This window comes from Oncorhynchus gorbuscha, linkage group LG09 (genome assembly GCF_021184085.1).
Source record: "Oncorhynchus gorbuscha isolate QuinsamMale2020 ecotype Even-year linkage group LG09, OgorEven_v1.0, whole genome shotgun sequence".
Lineage (NCBI taxonomy): Eukaryota > Metazoa > Chordata > Actinopteri > Salmoniformes > Salmonidae > Oncorhynchus > Oncorhynchus gorbuscha.
The window spans coordinates 60,191,416-60,210,247 of NC_060181.1; the positions used below are offsets into that span (position 1 = coordinate 60,191,416).

The 18,832-nt window shown below is 42.5% G+C and overlaps 1 protein-coding gene across 3 annotated transcripts; it reads left to right on the top strand.

Moving 5' to 3' along the window:
- The first annotated feature begins 10 nt into the window (after positions 1 to 10).
- On the top strand, positions 11 to 18,527 carry hat1 (histone acetyltransferase 1). Of its 3 annotated transcripts, none has more exons than XM_046362934.1 (11): positions 11 to 147; positions 3,278 to 3,349; positions 3,555 to 3,630; positions 3,776 to 3,896; positions 12,510 to 12,689; positions 12,875 to 12,996; positions 13,528 to 13,632; positions 14,073 to 14,179; positions 15,584 to 15,735; positions 16,209 to 16,325; positions 17,969 to 18,527. In XM_046362934.1, the coding sequence occupies exons 2-11, from the start codon at positions 3,280 to 3,282 to the stop codon at positions 18,134 to 18,136; spliced, it is 1,218 nt and encodes a 405-aa protein (XP_046218890.1). In that variant the 5' UTR covers positions 11 to 147; positions 3,278 to 3,279; the 3' UTR covers positions 18,137 to 18,527. The 3 variants fall into 3 exon arrangements, with proteins under 3 accessions (XP_046218890.1, XP_046218889.1, XP_046218887.1); XM_046362933.1 differs by lacking the exon at positions 11 to 147 and adding an exon at positions 505 to 558; XM_046362931.1 differs by lacking the exon at positions 11 to 147 and adding an exon at positions 2,572 to 2,658.
- The last annotated feature ends 305 nt before the right edge of the window (positions 18,528 to 18,832 follow it).

Here is an 18,832-nt window from a genome sequence, read left to right on the forward strand (position 1 = left end):
CTTTGTTGCCGATTGTCTGGTAATAGAATTAAAGTTTAGATGGATCACCATATAAGTTCAAAAATGAAAAAGCCTGGAAGGAGGAGAGATGACTAGAAACGATTCGGTTGGCAGAATTGTTGGAGTAGACGTCCTTGTGCATTTCAGGTAATATAACAACTCAATGTTTATATCCCAGGACAAATTAGCTAGCAACAGCAAACTAGCTAAATAGGACAAATTAACGTTAGCTAGCAAGTGCAAGCTAGCTAGCTAAATTGCCACACATGTTTAATGCTTTTCGACCTGTCCCCAAATTAATGTCATTGGTTCAGAGTTTGTTTTGATATTTTAACCTGTGTGTCGTGAGCGCGTTTGGGGGGGGGGGGGGACGATAGCGCACGAGTGCAGCCTGGGTTCCAACACAGGCAGTTTGCTACTGTAACTTTTGATTCTGTGATAACAGCATGACAATATTGAAGAAGACTTACATATCCATGTCTTTTAGGATGTATTTTAAGCGTCTGCAATGTGAGTAGGCTATCTGTCAGCAGAGTCTGGCATGGTTCATGTGGTCAGGTAAGAACATGATGCACTACTGTGTGGGCTATCTGAACCTGCAGATAGTTTTTTTTTTTTTAGCATGCATGCTCAACTAAAACAAATCATCAGATTACTAGGCTACACTAGCTGTGCGCAAAGTGTAACATGCTGACTAGACATGAGCGTGAGCGTCGCAAAATACATTTATGCACGATAGCGCACGGTGACCACTGTGAAAACCTCTCCAATTTATGCTGTCCAAAATTATTATACGTTTTCTATCATCTTAATGAAATGTGAGCTCCAGTGAGGTGCACAAGGGTCAAATGTTGCATTACTATTCACGTCCATCCAGTATCCAGGGACTATTATAGGGGATGAATTTAAAAAATCATTTTAAGGATTTTGTGCCTTGGAATCTGAAATGTCATGAAAAATACAATTGAAGGCAACTGTCTGGCTTGTTTTCTCTTTGGTTTCAATACTTGATTTATCATAAAACCATCCACAGCTTTTTTTTTTATTGCATAAGAACTTACTTTATTGTCTGCTTTGTGAAGAAGCTCTGTATGATAATGTTCTGTTACCCCAATGATACAAAATCTATAAAGCTTAAACGAGAAACAGTCTACCCACAAACATAAATAGGCCGCAACAGATCACATCAACGTTTATTGGTTGCGTACACAGTTTAGTGGAGATGTCATAACGGGTGCAGCAAAATACTTGTGTTACTAGCGTCAAATAAGTACATAAATAAATATTCAAAAACTAGAAAAATAAGTCAAGTATATCAGAACAAATCCAATTAACAACCCAAATAGCACTGTATCAGTAATCCAAATACAATTTTTGTTAATATATACACCAACAATATATAGTAAGAAGGAAATGTACAGCAGTAGATATATTACAGTGAGGATTGGGTATGTGGAGGAGGGGTGCGTGTTTGTGTGTGTGTGTGTGAGCTTGTGGGTGTTTTGTGAGTTTATATTTGTCTCTTACTATAGGTGATGGTTGTTTAACAGTTGAATGGCCTGGAGATAGGAGCTGTTTTTCAGTCTGTCTTTCATCAACAGACACAAACAAGTTACACATTGCACAAATTCTAGACAAAAGTTCAGGAAAGAAAATTCTGGTTCCACCAGAAATATTTCATAAAGGTCAGAGATCAAGCTGCATGTATTGCCTCCATACTGACACCCTAACACATAGCAAGAGAGTAAAAGGTGTTGTTGCAGGAAAGGGATAATCTAGTGCTGTCAGAGTAGTAGGTAGGGGTAAAATTATAGTGGCTTAAACATGACTGTGTGGGTCAGTCATTGGTGCTTCTGGAGGACAGAATTGCCATGGCAGGGATGATAGCACAGCATTACCACAGTTCAGTGTTCAGCCATGCACTCTCCCCCAGAGAGGCCATTTATTTTATTGAGCTATCACTGTACTGTAATCCACTTTTTGAAAGACAATTTTCAAGGTTCAAATTCTTCATTTAAGTCTGCGATGGACTGTCATAATGGGACATTTTAAAGGGTCAATTTTGTTTACCACAACATAGTGTGTTTCCCTCTTGGAGTTCTAAGGCTATTTCGTGACAGTACGCTTTGTTTTTTCTCTCTTTGTGGGAGTACTATAAAAGGGAAACCACAGAGGATTTTAAAAATTGTATTTAAACTTTGTGTGTGAGGAGGTTGGTCGTTTAGAAATCATATAAATAACAATACTTCATAGTTCGTGTTAAATTATGGGGGGAAATGAAGTTGTATATTTTAAAAGGATTCACATGTTCAGGCTACCAGTAGCCTATGTAAAATAACATTAAAATAATAGAATATCATAGAACACAGGTACAGCATCAAATCATCTCATCAGTAAAATAATAACTTGTACACGTGTACAGAGAAGTGTTCTATTTTTTCCATCGATTGGTGATGCGCAATCGTTTGTCGTTAAAGTGTAGCACACGCTGGAAGGGTATGCTAAAAAATCAATGGAGAGCGCGATGGTAAAAGAAAGGGATTTCTTCCGCATACACCAGATGCGGCGGAAATACGTAAACAAACAGGAAGTTCTTGGTGCGTATTTTCCGCGGGCCTTTGACGACAACAGAGATGCAACAGTGTACAGAAATGGCGGGTAAGTAATAGCTACATCAATTACGTTATACAAATTATTTAAATGGACAAAACCTGTCTTATGGGTTGTATTACAAGTTCTATGACAGCTGTGCTTACCTTTTTTTTGAGTTTTCGAGGGCGTGGTATGTTGCTGTCACAGGCAATCCAGATGGCAAACACGCTAGCTAGGTAGCTAACTGTTAGCCAGAGGCTCTGGCCCAAGCTAGCCAGCTTGCTGAGTCAGTGATGATGGTGTGGCTATTCACAAGCTAGCCAAATCCTGAATGTAGAACTGCATCGCATCTAGAATAATATCTTTGACTGCATGCTAGCAATAGCTTGTAACTGGTGTGCAAATGACGCTAGCAAGCGACTGACTGTTGTGCAATGCTTCACCATGTTGTGTTTATTGTCGCTTCAATAGCTCAATGTTCAATGCAGGTTGATTAACTAGCTAGCTATGCAGCGCCAGTTGCTGGCTGGCTAGCAAGCAATCTAGCTTCCTTTGTAAACAAGAATAGGGCTGCTATCTATTGTCTTGCTTTACTGCTAACTAGCAAACGTACCACTTGGTGTTCAAATTAGAATGGAGAATGCTGTAAATGTAGAAGCTAGAAATGGTTTGTTTTGATCCATAGGGATGAACCCAATGGAGAAGAAGTTGGCAGAATATAAGTGTGACACCAACGAAGCGATCAGCTTAAAACTAGGTTTGTTTCATTCATCTACTTATTTAGCTTTGTGTAATCTTAAAATTTTGGTTTAGGATGTTGAGAGAAAGTAGCTACTTTCGCTGGAATTTGTAGTTTGGTAGAATACACTGAGTGTTTCGTATTCATAATGCAATATTTTATGTTGGCTGACTATTGACAACACCTTCTAACTCAAAGAATTAACAACAACTATTTATCTCAGTCCGTTTCGCAGATGATTTGGAGGATGAAAGCACGACATTCCATCCAGAGTACAGCCACCAACTTTATGGTGATGAGTGAGTATCAAACCTGATTCAACCCTGAGGTCTGTGTGAATGTCATCTGCATGTGATTTCTACATCTGTGTTCTGGCTGCATGACTAAACCGTTAATAACAGTATTGTGTGAATGCTAACTCATTTATTCACTTTTTTTTCTAAGTGAGGTGGCTTTTGGATACAAAGGCCTTCAGATTCAGCTCTACTACAGTGCTGGAAACCTGAGCACCCTCTTCAAAGTGAAATACTCAGCCAGAGTCACAGAAAAGTTTGATTGTGTGGAGGTAAGAGTTGTTTGAAATTATGCCCTTTGTTACTTATGCCAAGTGCGGTAACACTGGCTCCGTTTACCTAAAAAAAGAGCTGTCCTGTCAAACTATAGGCATTCAGAGATGGGGCCCCATCATATTGTGAATTAGGTTTTCTCGACCGCGTGACTTGACCAGGGAAGATTCTGGGTCTTGGTGATGATAGACATTACATTTGACATTTACATTACATTTAAGTCATTTAGCAGACGCTCTTATCCAGAGCGACTTACAAATTGGTGCATTCACCTTGTGACATCCAGTGGAACAGTCACTTTACAACAGTGCATCTAAATCTTAAAGGGGGGGGGGTGAGAAGGATTACTTATCCTATCCTAGGTATTCCTTAAAGAGGTGGTTTCAGGTGTCTCCGGAAGGTGGTGATGGACTCCGCTGTCCTGGTGTCATGAGGGAGTTTGTTCCACCATTGGGGGGCCAGAGCAGCGAACAGTTTTGACTGGGCTGAGCGGGAACTGTACTTCCTCAGTGGTAGGGAGGCGAGCAGGCCAGAGGTGGATGAACGCAGTGCCCTTGTTTGGGTGTAGGGCCTGATCAGAGCCTGGAGGTACTGAGGTGCCGTTCCCCTCACAGCTCCGTAGGCAAGCACCATGGTCTTGTAGCGGATGCGAGCTTCAACTGGAAGCCAGTGGAGAGAGCGGAGGAGCGGGGTGACGTGAGAGAACTTGGGAAGGTTGAACACCAGACGGGCTGCGGCGTTCTGGATGAGTTGTAGGGGTTTAATGGCACAGGCAGGGAGCCCAGCCAACAGCGAGTTGCAGTAATCCAGACGGGAGATGACAAGTGCCTGGATTAGCACCTGCGCCGCTTCCTGTGTGAGGCAGGGTCGTACTCTGCGGATGTTGTAGAGCATGAACCTACAGGAATGGGCCACCGCCTTGATGTTAGTTGAGGACGACAGGGTGTTGTCCAGGATCACGCCAAGGTTCTTAGCGCTCTGGGAGGAGGACACAATGGAGTTGTCAACCGTGATGGCGAGATCATGGAACGGGCAGTCCTTCCTCGGGAGGAAGAGCAGCTCCGTCTTGCCGAGGTTCAGCTTGAGGTGGTGATCCGTCATCCACACTGATATGTCTGCCAGACATGCAGAGATGCGATTCGCCACCTGGTCATCAGAAGGGGGAAAGGAGAAGATTAATTGTGTCTGCATAGCAATGATAGGAGAGACCGTGTGAGGTTGACAGAGCCAAGTGACTTGGTGTATAGCGAGAATAGGAGAGGGCCTAGAACAGAGCCCTGGGGGACACCAGTGGTGAGAGCGCGTGGTGAGGAGACAGATTCTCGCCACGCCACCTGGTAGGAGCGACCTGTCAGGTAGGACGCAATCCAAGCGTGGGCCGCGCCGGAGATGCCCAACTCGGAGAGGGTGGAGAGGAGGATCTGATGGTTCACAGTATCGAAGGCAGCCGATAGGTCTAGAAGGATGAGGGCAGAGGAGAGAGAGTTAGCTTTAGCGGTTGCGGAGCGCCTCCGTGATACAGAGAAGAGCAGTCTCAGTTGAATGACTATTCTTGAAACCTGACTGATTTGGATCAAGAAGGTCATTCAGAGAGAGATAGCGGGAGAGCTGGCCAAGGACGGCACGTTCAAGAGTTTTGGAGAGAAAAGAAAGGGATACTGGTCTGTAGTTGTTGACATCGGAGGGATCGAGTAGGTTTTTTCAGAAGGGGTGCAACTCTCGCTCTCTTGAAGACTGAAGGGACGTAGCCAGCGGTCAGGGATGAGTTGATGAGCGGGGTGAGGTAAGGGAGAAGGTCTCCGGAAATGGTCTGGAGAAGAGAGGAGGGGATAGGGTCAAGCGGGCAGGTTGTTGGGCGGCCGGCCGTCACAAGACGCGAGATTTCATCTGGAGAGAGGGGAGAAAGAGGTCAGAGCACAGGGTAGGGCAGTGTGAGCAGAACCAGCGGTGTCGTTTGACTGAGCAAACGAGGATCGGATGTCGTCGACCTTCTTTTCAAAATGGTTGACGAAGTCATCTGCAGAGAGGGAGGGGGGGGGGATTCAGGAGGGAGGAGAAGGTGGCAAAGAGCTTCCTAGGGTTAGAGGCAGATGCTTGGAATTTAGAGTGGTAGAAAGTGGCTTTAGCAGCAGAGACGGAGGAGGAAAATGTAGAGAGGAGGGAGTGAAAGGATGCCAGGTCCGCAGGGAGGTGAGTTTTCCTCCATTTCCGCTCGGCTGCCCGGAGCCCTGTTCTGTGAGCTCGCAATGAGTCGTCGAGCCATGGAGCGGGAGGGGGAGGACCGAGCCGGCCTGGAGGATAGGGGACATAGAGAGTCAAAGGATGCAGAAAGGGAGGAGAGGAGGGTTGAGGAGGCAGAATCAGGAGATAGGTTGGAGAAGGTTTGAGCAGAGGGAAGAGATGATAGGATGGAAGAGGAGAGAGTAGCGGGGGAGAGAGAGAGCGAAGGTTGTGACGGCGCGATACCATCCGAGTAGGGGCAGTGTGGGAGGTGTTGGATGAGAGCGAGAGGGAAAAGGATACAAGGTAGTGGTCGGAGACTTGGAGGGGAGTTGCAATGAGGTTAGTGGAAGAACGGCATCTAGTAAAGATGAGGTCGAGCGTATTGCCTGCCTTGTGAGTAGGGGGGGAAGGTGAGAGGGTGAGGTCAAAAGAGGAGAGGAGTGGAAAGGAGGCAGAGAGGAATGAGTCAAAGATAGACGTGGGGAGGTTAAAGTCGCCCAGAACTGTGAGAGGTGAGCCGTCCTCAGGAAAGGAGCTTATCAAGGCATCAAGCTCATTGATGAACTCTCCAAGGGAACCTGTAGACTATAGTTATTCCTGGTCAGGTGACTAACCACCCTCAGTACCCTTCTAGTATCTTCTCTTCTGAAACTTGTCCAGTTTCCCAGCCTGCTTTGTTTTGAGGTGAGCTGTTTTGTGAGCTTTTTCGGTGGGTTGCTTTGTGCGTGTGCGTGTGCGTGTTGGCTCAGCCATTGATTTGAGTTGTTCTGTGATAGGCTGCAGGAAATGGAATATGTCCTGCTTGGGTGTGTTTCCCATAAGTGTGTTTTTATCATGAGGGAGATCACTGAAGAACTTGTTGCATGGAATGAACTCAAACTACAGTTCAGAACCTCTGCCAAAGTCTTCTTGGTCATCAGCTATTCTTTATAAAGTAATGGCCAATAACGCTTCACTGGCTTTACACAAAGCATTGATGTAATTGCTGCATTAACACATTGTCATTTAGTCATTGTATGGACTTGGCTGATGTTCATTATTACACAATATCAAGAAGACAATGTTAACTTAACTTTCTAGGTGGAACGTTTTTTAAATTGATTTAACAAGTCAGTTAAGGACAAACTGTCACCTAACCCGGATGACCCTGGGCCAATTGTTGTGCCACCCTATGGTACTCCGGACTGTTGTGATACAGCTCGGGATCGAACCAGGGTCTGTAGTGACGCCTCTAGCACTGTGATGCAGTGCCTTAGACTGCTGCGCCACTCGGGAGCCTGTTAGTAGGATAAACTAAATGTTGTGTTACACTAAAATTGTCAGAATGGGAAGCAATTGCTGAATTGAATGTGAAATGCATTGACAGTAGTAACATTCTATATAAGAAAAGCAGCGGCAATATCCTTTTTTAGACACTGATCAGTTATCAGTGCAAATGTTTTTCATTATCTACTTTTTTTTTCCATAGTAGTTTTCTTATTTCAGTATTTCCAAAACTGTCTATACTGTTTCAAATACTAAATAGTATAGGTCGACCGATTAATCGGAATGGCCGTTTTCATAACAATCGGAAATCTGCATTTTTGGGTGCCGATTTATTATTATTTTTCATTATTTTATATATACCTTTTATTTAACTAGGCAAGTCAGTTAAGAACCCATTCTTATTTTCAATGTTCCACCTTGTCCGCTCGGGGGATCCAATCCTGCAACCTTACAGTTAACTAGTCCCAACGCTCTAACCACCTGCCTCTCATTGCACTCCATGAGGAGCCTGCCTGTTACGCGAATGCAGTAGAAGCCAAGGGAAGTTGCTAGTTAGCATTAAACTTATCTTGTAAAAAAACAATCAATCATAATCACTAGTTATAACTACACTTGGTTGATATTACTAGTTTATCTAGCGTGTCCTATGTTGCATATCATCAATGCAACGCTGGGGGATGATTTAACAAAAGCGCATTTGCAAAAAAAAGCACAATCATTGGACGACTATACCTAACCATAAACACCAATGCCTTTCTTAAAATCAATACACAGAAGTATATATTTAGCTAAAAGAAATCCAGGTTAGCAGGCAATATTAACCAGGTGAAGTTGTCATTTCTCTTGCGTTCATTGCACGCAGAGTCAGGGTATATGCATCAGTTTGGGCAGCCTGGCTCATTGCGAACTAATTTGCCAGAATTTTACGTAATTATTACATAACATTGATGATTTGCAATGTAACAAGAATATTTAGACTTAGGGATACCACCCGTTAGATAAAATACCGAACAGTTCCGTATTTCACTGAAATAATAAACGTTATGTTTTCGAAATTATAGTTTCCAGATTCTACCAAATTAAGGACCAAAGGCTTGTATTTCTGTGTTATTATGTTATAATTAAGTCTATGATTTGATAGAGCAGTCTGACTGAGCGATGGTAGGCACCAGCAGGCTCGTAAGCATTCATTCAAACAGCATTTTTGTGCGTTTTGCCAGCAGCTCTTCGCAAGCACAGCGCTGTTTATGACTTCAAGCCTATCAGCTTAATGACTGGTGTACCTGATGTGAAATGGCTAGCTAGTTAGCTGGGTGTGCGCTAATAGCGTTTCAAACGTCACTCGCTCTGAGACTTGGAGTAGTTATTCCCCTTGCTCTGCAAGGGCCACGGCTTTTATGGAGCGATAGTTTAACGCTGCTTCGAGTGTGGCTGTTGTCTGTTCCTACTAACGAGCCCAGGTAGGGGCGAGGAGAGGGCGGAAGCTATACTGTTACACTGTCAATACTATAGTGCCTATAAGAACATCCAATAGGCAAAGGTATATGAAATACAAATGGTATAGAGGGAAATAGTCCTATAAATACTATATTAACTACAATTTAAAACCTCTTACATTGGAATATTGATGTCTCGTGTTAAAAGGAACCACCAACTTTAATATGTTCTGAGCAAGGAACTTAAACGTTAGCTTTTTTACATGGCACATATTGCACTTCTCCAACACTTTTGTTTTTGAATTATTTAAACCAAATTGAACATGTTTCATTATTTATTTGAGGCTAAATTGATTTTTATTGATGTATTATATTAAGTTCAAATAAGTGTTAATTCAGTATTGTTGTAATTGTCATTATTACAAATAATGATAAATAATTCCGATGATAAAGCCAGCGTTGACCCACGAGTGTCCACCTCGTTAAGGGTTTAGTGCAGCTGGTGTGAGGTAGAGTTAGGGAGCAGTAGAGTTCAGGCTGCATCTGAAGTGCTTGTCTGTGAGTGCGTGCTCACTGTGGCTGGGTGTAGTGCAGCTGGTGGGAGTTGGAGAGGATGGGCGCTGTGGGACAGTGTTCAGCATGCAGCTGCTACTCCAATGGAAGACTTGTCAGTGATCACCTTAACCCTAAACCAGCCAAATGCTATAATGATGGACTCCACACAGTCAAAAAAAATTGTTCTCAGTCATTGTTTCATACTGGGCATCAATCGTGAAAATCTGGAGAGAAAAATAAATCAGTTGGTGTCTGTTAGCCTAGGTGTAAAATGTATAGATAACACGTACAAATGCCTGGTCAGGATTTTTATTGCCATATGTAGTTTGTTTGAGGCTGACGCCATTGGCAATGATTATTTTGAGTGGAAAAGAATACAACAAAAGGTAATTTGTTAGATCTACAACTTTTCTCAAAGCTCCTCTCTAAGCAGAAAGCGAGGGGGAAAACTTTTTAAAGTTTGTTAGCAAAATAGTTCCTCTGGGCCCAGAGTGTGATGTAATTGAATGCATTTCCTGTTTAGCGACATGTATAAATAAGGGTGTCGCTGAAAAAATATATAAATGTATTATATGTAATAATATATATATAATATTATTATTATATATAATATATTTAACAGAAGTTTATCTCAATACTTTGTTATATACCTTTTGTTGGCAATGACAGAGGTCAAACATTTTCTGTAAGTCTTCACAAGGTTTTCACACACTGTTGCTGGTATTTTGGCCCATTCCTCCATGCAGATCTCCTCTAGAGCAGTGATGTTTTGGGGCTGTTGCTGGGCAACACAGACTTTCTACTCCCTCCAAAGATGTTCTATGGGGTTGTGATCTGGAGACTGGCTAGGCCACTCCAGGACCTTGAAATGCTTCTTACGAAGCCATTCCTTCATTGCCCGGGCAGTGTGTTTGGGATCATTGTCATGCTGAAAGACCCAGCCATGTTTCATCTTCAATGCCCTTGCTGATGGAAGGAGGTTTTCACTCAATCTCACGGTACATGGCCCCATTCATTCTTTCCTTTATACGTATCAGTCGTCCTGGTCCCTTTACAGAAAAACAGCCCCAAAGCATGATGTTTCCACCCCAAATCGAGGGAGATTATCAGTGGTCTTGTATGAGTTCCATTTCCTAATAATTGCTCCAACAGTTGATTTCTTCAAACCAAGCTGCTTACCTATTGCAGATTCAGTCTTTCCAGCCTGGTGCAGGTCTACAAATTTGATTCTGGTGTCCTTTGACAGCTCTTTGGTCTTGGCCATAGTGGAGTTTGGAGTGTGACTGTTTGAGGTTGTGGACAGGTGTCTTTTATACTGATAAGTTCAAACAGGTGCCATTAATACAGGGGATGAGTGGAGGACAGAGGAGTCTCTTAAAGAAGTTACAGAGCCAGAAATCTTGCTTGTTTGTAGGTGACCAAATACTTATTTTCCACCATAATATGCAAATAAATTCATAAAAAATCCTACAATGTGATTTTCTGGATTCTTTTTTATTTATTTTTTATTTTGTCTGTCATAGTTGAAGTGTACCCATGATGAAGGTTACAGGCCTCTATCAGCGTTTTAAGTGGGAGAACTTGCACAATTGGTGGCTGACTAAATACTTTTTCGCCCCACTGAATAGAACACTAAATCAGATCACGTTATCAGCCTTTTTACCTCCATGTTGACTACTCTAAATAAGATGTGTACACATGGTCAATTATATCCCGACGATAAAAGGCTTTCAGATTAAACATGTTCTAAAGGTGCATTGTTGCGTCATCTATACCAAACTATGGCTTCTTTTATGCCGGATTGTGCAATTTAATATCTAGTATATAGGAGAGAGCCTTGGACAATATGACTTGTTTGTCCATGGCCAGCTCCTTGTTCTTCAGAAATGCAGTTGAACAATTACAATGGTGAAGTGGCATTCAGCTGCAGGTGCATTACTTCCAGTTGGATATTAGCTGATGTCTGAAAGGAGAGGAATTAGCACTGTGTTCTATTTGCCTTTTGTAGTGCATTTTTTTCGGGCCTTCTTAATTTCCCTGTTTTCAATGGCGAGCAGCACGGGTCTCTCTACAGAAGTAATACCCATCATGTATGTAAATGGTGTGAAAAGGGCTGCTTAGCAAGTTAATACAAGGTGTTCTCGTGTCAATCCTTGTGGAAATGGATACAATGCAAACATCACAGCTGAACCAAGCACACATTCTAGTGAGTAAAAAGTCCAGGGGGAGGGGCCCTTTGTCTGCCAGGCTCTTTGAAACATGGGGGCAAATTCATTTGATTGAGTTCGCCAGGGTTAGAGAAAAGGCCTCTATTATGGATGCCCAAGGCTTTTTTAAGTTGAGATCAATTCATTAAATTTTATTGCCCAGTGAGAAGCAGAAATACGTTATTGTGGGGACTTGATAAAATATTCATGGTTTAACATAAGTAGTAAATTTATTCAATTAAGTGCTCTTTCACCAAGGGGGGGGTCCTTGTCTGCTCAGCCGACAGTCTTAATTGCCTAATGGTTCTCCTTTTTGTGGAACAAAATATGTATTCTTCCACTTTAATTCCTTGTGTTCTGTCAATCAGGGCTGGAGTATAGCCTAATTACAGAACAATAGGACTTTTTTTAGGTCTTGTTAGTGATTACATATGGAAAAGGAAAATGGAAAAATGTCCACACTTCCTGATTATTGTCTAGTCTATAGTATAGTTTGTATAAAAAAAAAATGAAAACATGTAATAAAGACCTTGGCCATTTTTTGTTATCGGTATAATTTACATTTACATTTAAGTCATTTAGCAGACGCTCTTATCCAGAGCGACTTACAAATTGGTGCAATCACCTTATGACATCCAGTGGGACAGTCATATAATGAAACTATATCAAAGAACAAACCCATTGTACTCTGGGGAAATGACTGTTAGAAAGACCTATGCTAAATGTTAAAGAAATGGGGTTATTTCAAATGTATGTTGGAAGGTGATAAGATTGTAAATGACCTCCCTAGCAAAAACGTATCTTGTTGGTAATCACACTTTTCAACAGAAATGGAATAATGCATATAAAATACCAGGCTGCTTTTCCGTGTACAAGATGCTGTGAGTTTATGTTCTACTAAACCCTCTTTCTTTCCTTCCTGCAGCCTGATGATGTTGAAGGGAAGATCCGGGAGATCATCCCCGCTGGGTTCAGCTGCAACACGGACGACTTCACCTCATTGTTGGAGAAGGAGACTAACTTCAAACCCTTTGGCACCCTGCTTCACACATACAACGTCCACAATGTGGAGGAGGGAGAAGACTTTACCTACCAGATTCACAAGGTTCACATGCTAGTCCTTGCTCTTACAATATACAAAGACATGAGGTTGTTGTACAGGCCAACAGATGTTAGTGCTTTCCATGCCTGCTGTACGACTTGCAGATTATTTCAGTGTAAGGGGGTGATCTGCTTATTTATCATGACTTTGATTGTCCTTGCACCTTCTCCATGTGTTGTGTTCCCTAGGTGGACTTGTCGTGCCCGGGATTCCGAGAGTACCACAAGCGCCTGCAGACCTTCCTCATGTGGTTCATTGAGACGGCCAGCTTCATCGACGTGGACGACGATCGTTGGGACTTCTTTCTCGTGTGAGTCTCCGCCCTCCTTAGCCAATGTCACTCTTCCCCGAACCCTTCGTTGTCTCCCTGAGAAACTATGGGCTCCTTTTTGAGGTGCTCACCGCCAATTTATCTGACCAGTTTGATTTAGATTTTCCCTGGCCATTTGAGAATTCTTGATGTAAAATGTTTTGGGGCAAGAGCTGAATTGAACACTTGTCTTTTGAAACACTGAATGACATCTAAAACAGTAAAAAGAGCCCCTGCCAGTGTTTTCTTTAACCAACCAACTATTATTAAGAGTGACAATGGGAAAATGGACTGAAATGATGTGGAGGGCCTCGATTTCCCCCGTCTAGCCCCATCTCCTCTTCTAAATTGCAGTCCTCCAATTAAGTGCATAATGTATTCCGGTTGCAGCAGGTGTACGGATTGGGACGGCCTGGCTGCTCCAGCATGTGGACACTGAAAAAGGGCACCCGGAGAATGGAGAGGAGAAAATGGCCGCGGCCTGGGAGTGTGCCTGGAATTGACCCGCCTGTCTTTGTGTTTTATCTGCAGATTTGAGAAGTACAATAAGGATGGGGAGACGCTCTTCGCAACTGTTGGCTACATGACAGTTTATAATTACTATGTGTATCCAGACAAAACCCGACCACGTGTGAGGTAATTGCTAGGGGTGCACGTGCCTTCCCATTCTTTTGTACCAAAAACCAGAGGAAAATTATACATTTCGGTCTCCCTTGTCCTACAAAAAAATCCCAAATTACTGGCTTATGTATCCAACCAAATGATCAGTGTCTTGGGGGGGGGGGCTTTTGGCTGTAAATACGCATTTGGATTGATGGACATGATAACAATTTTTTACGTTTCTTATAATCAAGTGAAAAATTACTCCCTCAATTTTTGCTTAATTAGTACATCATTCTGTCAAGTGTTTTTTTTGTTTGTTTTGTTTTTCAGTCTTTAACATTAGTCATGTTTCAATTTTAATCACGTTTACAAGGATTCCCCATGTGTATGAAGTGAAAGAGGGTTAGGTTTGCGAGGTCTGTGAAGCTGTTCTTTCATGTCTTTGTTTGTTGACCTGGTGTCCTTCTGAACAGCCAAATGCTGATCCTGCCGCCGTTCCAAGGAGAGGGTCATGGAGCCCAGCTGCTGGAGGCAGTGCACATGTTCTACTGCAATCTGCACAAAGTACAGGACATTACAGGTGTGTGTGTGTTAATTAACCTAATTGTGTTACTTACATCATCTTATGTTTCAATTTGGGGAGGAGGCTATGTGCTAGAGTTTAACACATACAATTACATGCATGTATTTACATAGTGTAAAATACAAAGCAGTATAAAATACAAAGCAGTTGCACATCAATATGCTGAACAAAAATATAAACTCCACAATTTCAAAGATTTGACTGAGTTATATTAGGCCCTAATCTATGGATTTCATATGACTGGGAATTGAGATATGCACCTGATCAAATATACCCCCCCCCCCCCCCAAAGAAAGGGGCCTCACAATGGGCATCAGGATCTCGTCACAGTATTTCTGTGCATTCAAATTGCTATCTATAAAATGCAAATGTGTTCGTTGTCTATCGCTTATGCCATAAACCCACCGTCACCATGGGGCACTCTGTTCACAACGTTGACATCAGCACACCGCTGGCCCCCGTGGTCTGCAGTTGTGAGGGTGGTTGAACGTACTGCTAAATTCTCTAAAACAACATCGGAAGTGGCTTATGGTAGAGAAACTAACATTCAATTATATGGCAACACCTCTGGTGGACATTCCTGCCGTCAGCATGCCAATTGCACGCTCCCTCAACTTGAGACGTCTGTGGCATTGTGTTGTGTGACACAATTGCATTTTTTTGTGGCCTTGTGCAATGATCATGCTGTTTAATCGACTTCTTGATATGCCACACCTGTCAGGTGGATGGATTATCTTGGCAAATGAGAAATGCTCAATGACAGGCATGTAAACACATTTGTACACAATTTGAGAGAAATAAGCTTTTTAAGTGTATGGTGAATTTCTGGGATCTTTTATTTCAGCTCATGAAACATGGGACCAACACTTTACATGTTGTTTTTCTTCAGTGTAGTTGCTTTGCATAGGCAAATCAAATTAATAACAGAAGCACCTCAGCTCCCCTGTCCAGAGGAGCTCCCTGATTTTTCGTGTCTATTTTTCCCTCCTATTTTGAATGGGGACATGGAGGGACAACTCCTGCTAGGAGGTCTTGTTCCATGTGGCTCTGCACTGAATTCTTTTAACAACAACAAAAACTGTGGAAGCTGGATATATGTAAATTTGAGCAGGTTTAGCAGTACTGGGCTTGTTACATGCAGCCACAATCATAGTCTGACAATGGTGTAATTATTTTACTGTGTCAGGAGACAGTGGGACTTGAATATAAGCCCGTATTAAAAACTGTAGCCGTAGATGTGTTGGTGCGGTAATGTGAACCGTTTAAAAATGTATAAATTGAATATACCTAACATTTGATGTAATTTTATGTGATATACACTGAACGGAAATATTAATGCAATGTGTGTTTAGTGTTAAATGGAATCCCAAGCTTGTTTAATTATCGTCTTGTTCTCTTCAGCTGAAGACCCCTCAGAGAACTATGTGAAGCTGAGAGACTACGTTCTGGTCAAGCTTTGCCAAACACTGCCATCATTCTCCACAGACAAGCTTCCCTTGGGCTTCAGTGACGACATGGCCACAGAGGCCAGGGAGAAATTTAAGATCAACAAGGTCAACAGCAACTTCATCCACAGAGCCCAGAGGATATGTTTGATTACTGCACTTTCTAATAAGGCTTTTTTTTTACTTTCACAACCATTAATAGACAAATTCAGTCATTAACCCATGGCTCTCCAGTCCTAGAGGGGATAATGTACCATTCCATTTAAACCAGTGGGCACTCACTTCAAAAGTGGCCCCTGCTTGACTTCTCTTACTGCACTTAGTCCCAATTTATATTACTAGTTTCCTGTGTCCCTCTTGCATGTAGATGATTATCACAGCTTTCTACCCATGGTGTGGAAAGACCAAATGCTTGTTTCTAACTCTGCCTCGGCTCTTGTGTGAAGCTCCAGGCACTGTTGTACCAGGAGGTCCTTAATATCTCTACTAAGGAATGGCTCAGTCTTTTCTAGATGATGAGGAGACTGACTACGGTTTCTTTTTAAAGGCAATAATAGCCCTGTCATGTTTTGCGCCTACAGAAACACGCACGACGAGTGTACGAAATCCTGCGTCTGAGGGTGACTGACATGAGCGATGAGACGAAAGCAAGGGATTACCGTCTGGAGGTCAAAAAGAGGCTATTTGCCCCTACCAAGGTACGTTTTTATAAGAGAGGGCTGCAGCTTCTCCAGTAGCGTCCGCCTTGTGCTTTAGTTTCTAGTCCAATGGAGTTAGCATTACACTGTACAGACAACCTGCTAACGGCTGTGTAATTCCCTGTGGGCTTCATCAGTGGTTAATGGCTGTTAGTCACACTATTTAACCAGGATCAATCAAGTTGATTTGATAATTGATTATACAGTGCTTCCCCAAGTGCTTAGTGTTTGACAATTTATGACTTTACATGCATGGTTTCAGAAAGGCGGAGAACGAGGCCAAGAATATGACGTGCACTTTATCCGCTTAAAGCTACTTTGGCTGTGTTTAGACAGGCACCCCAATTCTGATTTTTTTTGTTTTGAATTAATTGGTCTTATAACCAATCAGATCGGCTTTGTAAAAGATCTGATGTGAAATGTTCTAATGTGATTGGTCAAAACACTAATTAGTGGGAAAAGATCAGAATTGGACTGCCTGTCAAGATGTAGTCTTGTTACTTATGTTGCGTGACTTTATCCAGAATCAGGAGAACGATTATTCCCCAGTTGCAGGAAAATGTCTGGAGTACCAAAAGCTTATTATATGATATACAATGGAGCACGGCAGGCGTCCATGGTTGTGTTACCCCAGGATTCAGTTCCATTCAGGGCAGTTTCATTATGCAGGATTTGCATGTCATTGAGGGGGTGGGTAATTTAGGTGGAAGTAGGTTGCTGACATCACACATTCAAGCAGTTCGAGAAGCTGCTTGCCAAATGGCACGTGTTTCATATCAGCACCGTTACTGTGCTTTTGAAATCTGATTTTAAACAAACTGCAACTCATTTTGTATTGACATGCTAACATTGATTTACATATTATGCATGTTCCATGACCTGTAGTTGAGTGTCTTATTGAAACCCAGCATAGCAACCATTAGAGGATTGCTGTCAGCAGTGTAACCGCACATTTTGGGCAAAAGGCCAACGAGGAAGAAAGTGTGGCGGAAAACGGAAGTAGAAATTCCTTTGTAGACTCTGGAGTGGAGAGATCTGGTGGCCAGATGCAGCAGGCAGTTCCTGTAGAGGTTTGGTTTGTAGCGAGCCCATCTCTCATTGAATGTGCGGAGGGTTACACATTTCTGCTCACCTCTGCTTCTCTTATCCCCCATTCCCCAGAGAGAGAGGGTGTGTGCCCGCCCGTGTGTGAACACATGCTTCTTTTTAGCATTGTCCCCAAAATACACAAGTGAGGAATCTTGGTCCATGTCCAGAATCTGTCAGCACTCATGCAGACTTGATTACAGAATCATTTTCTTCCCTCCCCTCTGACTATTTGGCTTTAAGACACTGAGATGCTGTCAGGTCTGCAAAATGAGGACCCACAGGAGGAATAATACTCTATATAAACTTGCTCTTGTCTGTTAAATGTGCATTATGTAAGATAAGCTGCTGCTAACTGTATCACACTTCTAAAATACACCCCTCTTAACAGAAGCATTTGCATAATACCATATAGCATTGAATAGCCTCAATTTTTTTTCTCCCAAAAACATGGTTAACACAAGCTAATTATACAAAGGCTTGGGGGGGGGGGGGATTTCAAACACAGGCTGTGCATTAACTAGTGGATTTTGTTGTTGTTGTGTGTGTGTACTTAGAAGAACCAGCGGGAGATGACCAAGATGATGAAGTGTCTGCGGCCAGAGGAGCTGGCATCCCACATCAGTCAGATGGACACGGCGCTTCAGCAGGAGGAGCTGGAGAAGAGCTACCAGGAACTGCTGGCCGAGTACAGGAGAGTCATCGAGAGGCTAGCACAAGCCTGATCCAGGGGGCCTAATGTCAGCCCTGCCTACCCACTGTAATACAACCCCCCTCCCCTGGCCCCTTCTCCTACCCTTCCTCCTTTCCACTGGTGGTCCTAGATGTACAGTAGAGGTGGAGCTGTGCGGTGCAGCTGGTTGGCTGCCTGGGGAAGGCCCACTCTGTGTCCCATGTGTGTAATCACGCTGTGTGAGCTTTAGTGATTTGGCAATCATTCACAGGTGATAGGAACACCATCCGTACGGTCTGGCTGGGCAGAACATGCCTCCTTTTCATATAGAGAATAAGGGAGAAAGGTTTTTTTTTTTTTTCAATATCTGTCTAGCTTTTTCCTGAAGACATGTTGGTTTTGAAGCACTTCATACTGAAATAAATGTTTTTTTTGTACATTGATCAAACTGATTTGTCCTCTTTATTGACTCTATTCTAAAGTGTAATTTCAGATTCACATGTTTTATAGTTGTTGGGGTAATGTATTACATGCAATAATTATTGCTCTGTGATCAGTTTCCCGGTAGCTACTATTGTACTGTTAAAATAATTAATGTTGAGAAGAATGTGTAAACTACAGTATTCTATTTAATGCCTTCCTACTGTTAACTGCATCCTGATTGTACCAGAAATTGTACTTTTAAGCACAGTGGATTTCAACTGGACTGAATATGCATTTATACAATATCAGTTACTCTATTTAGTCT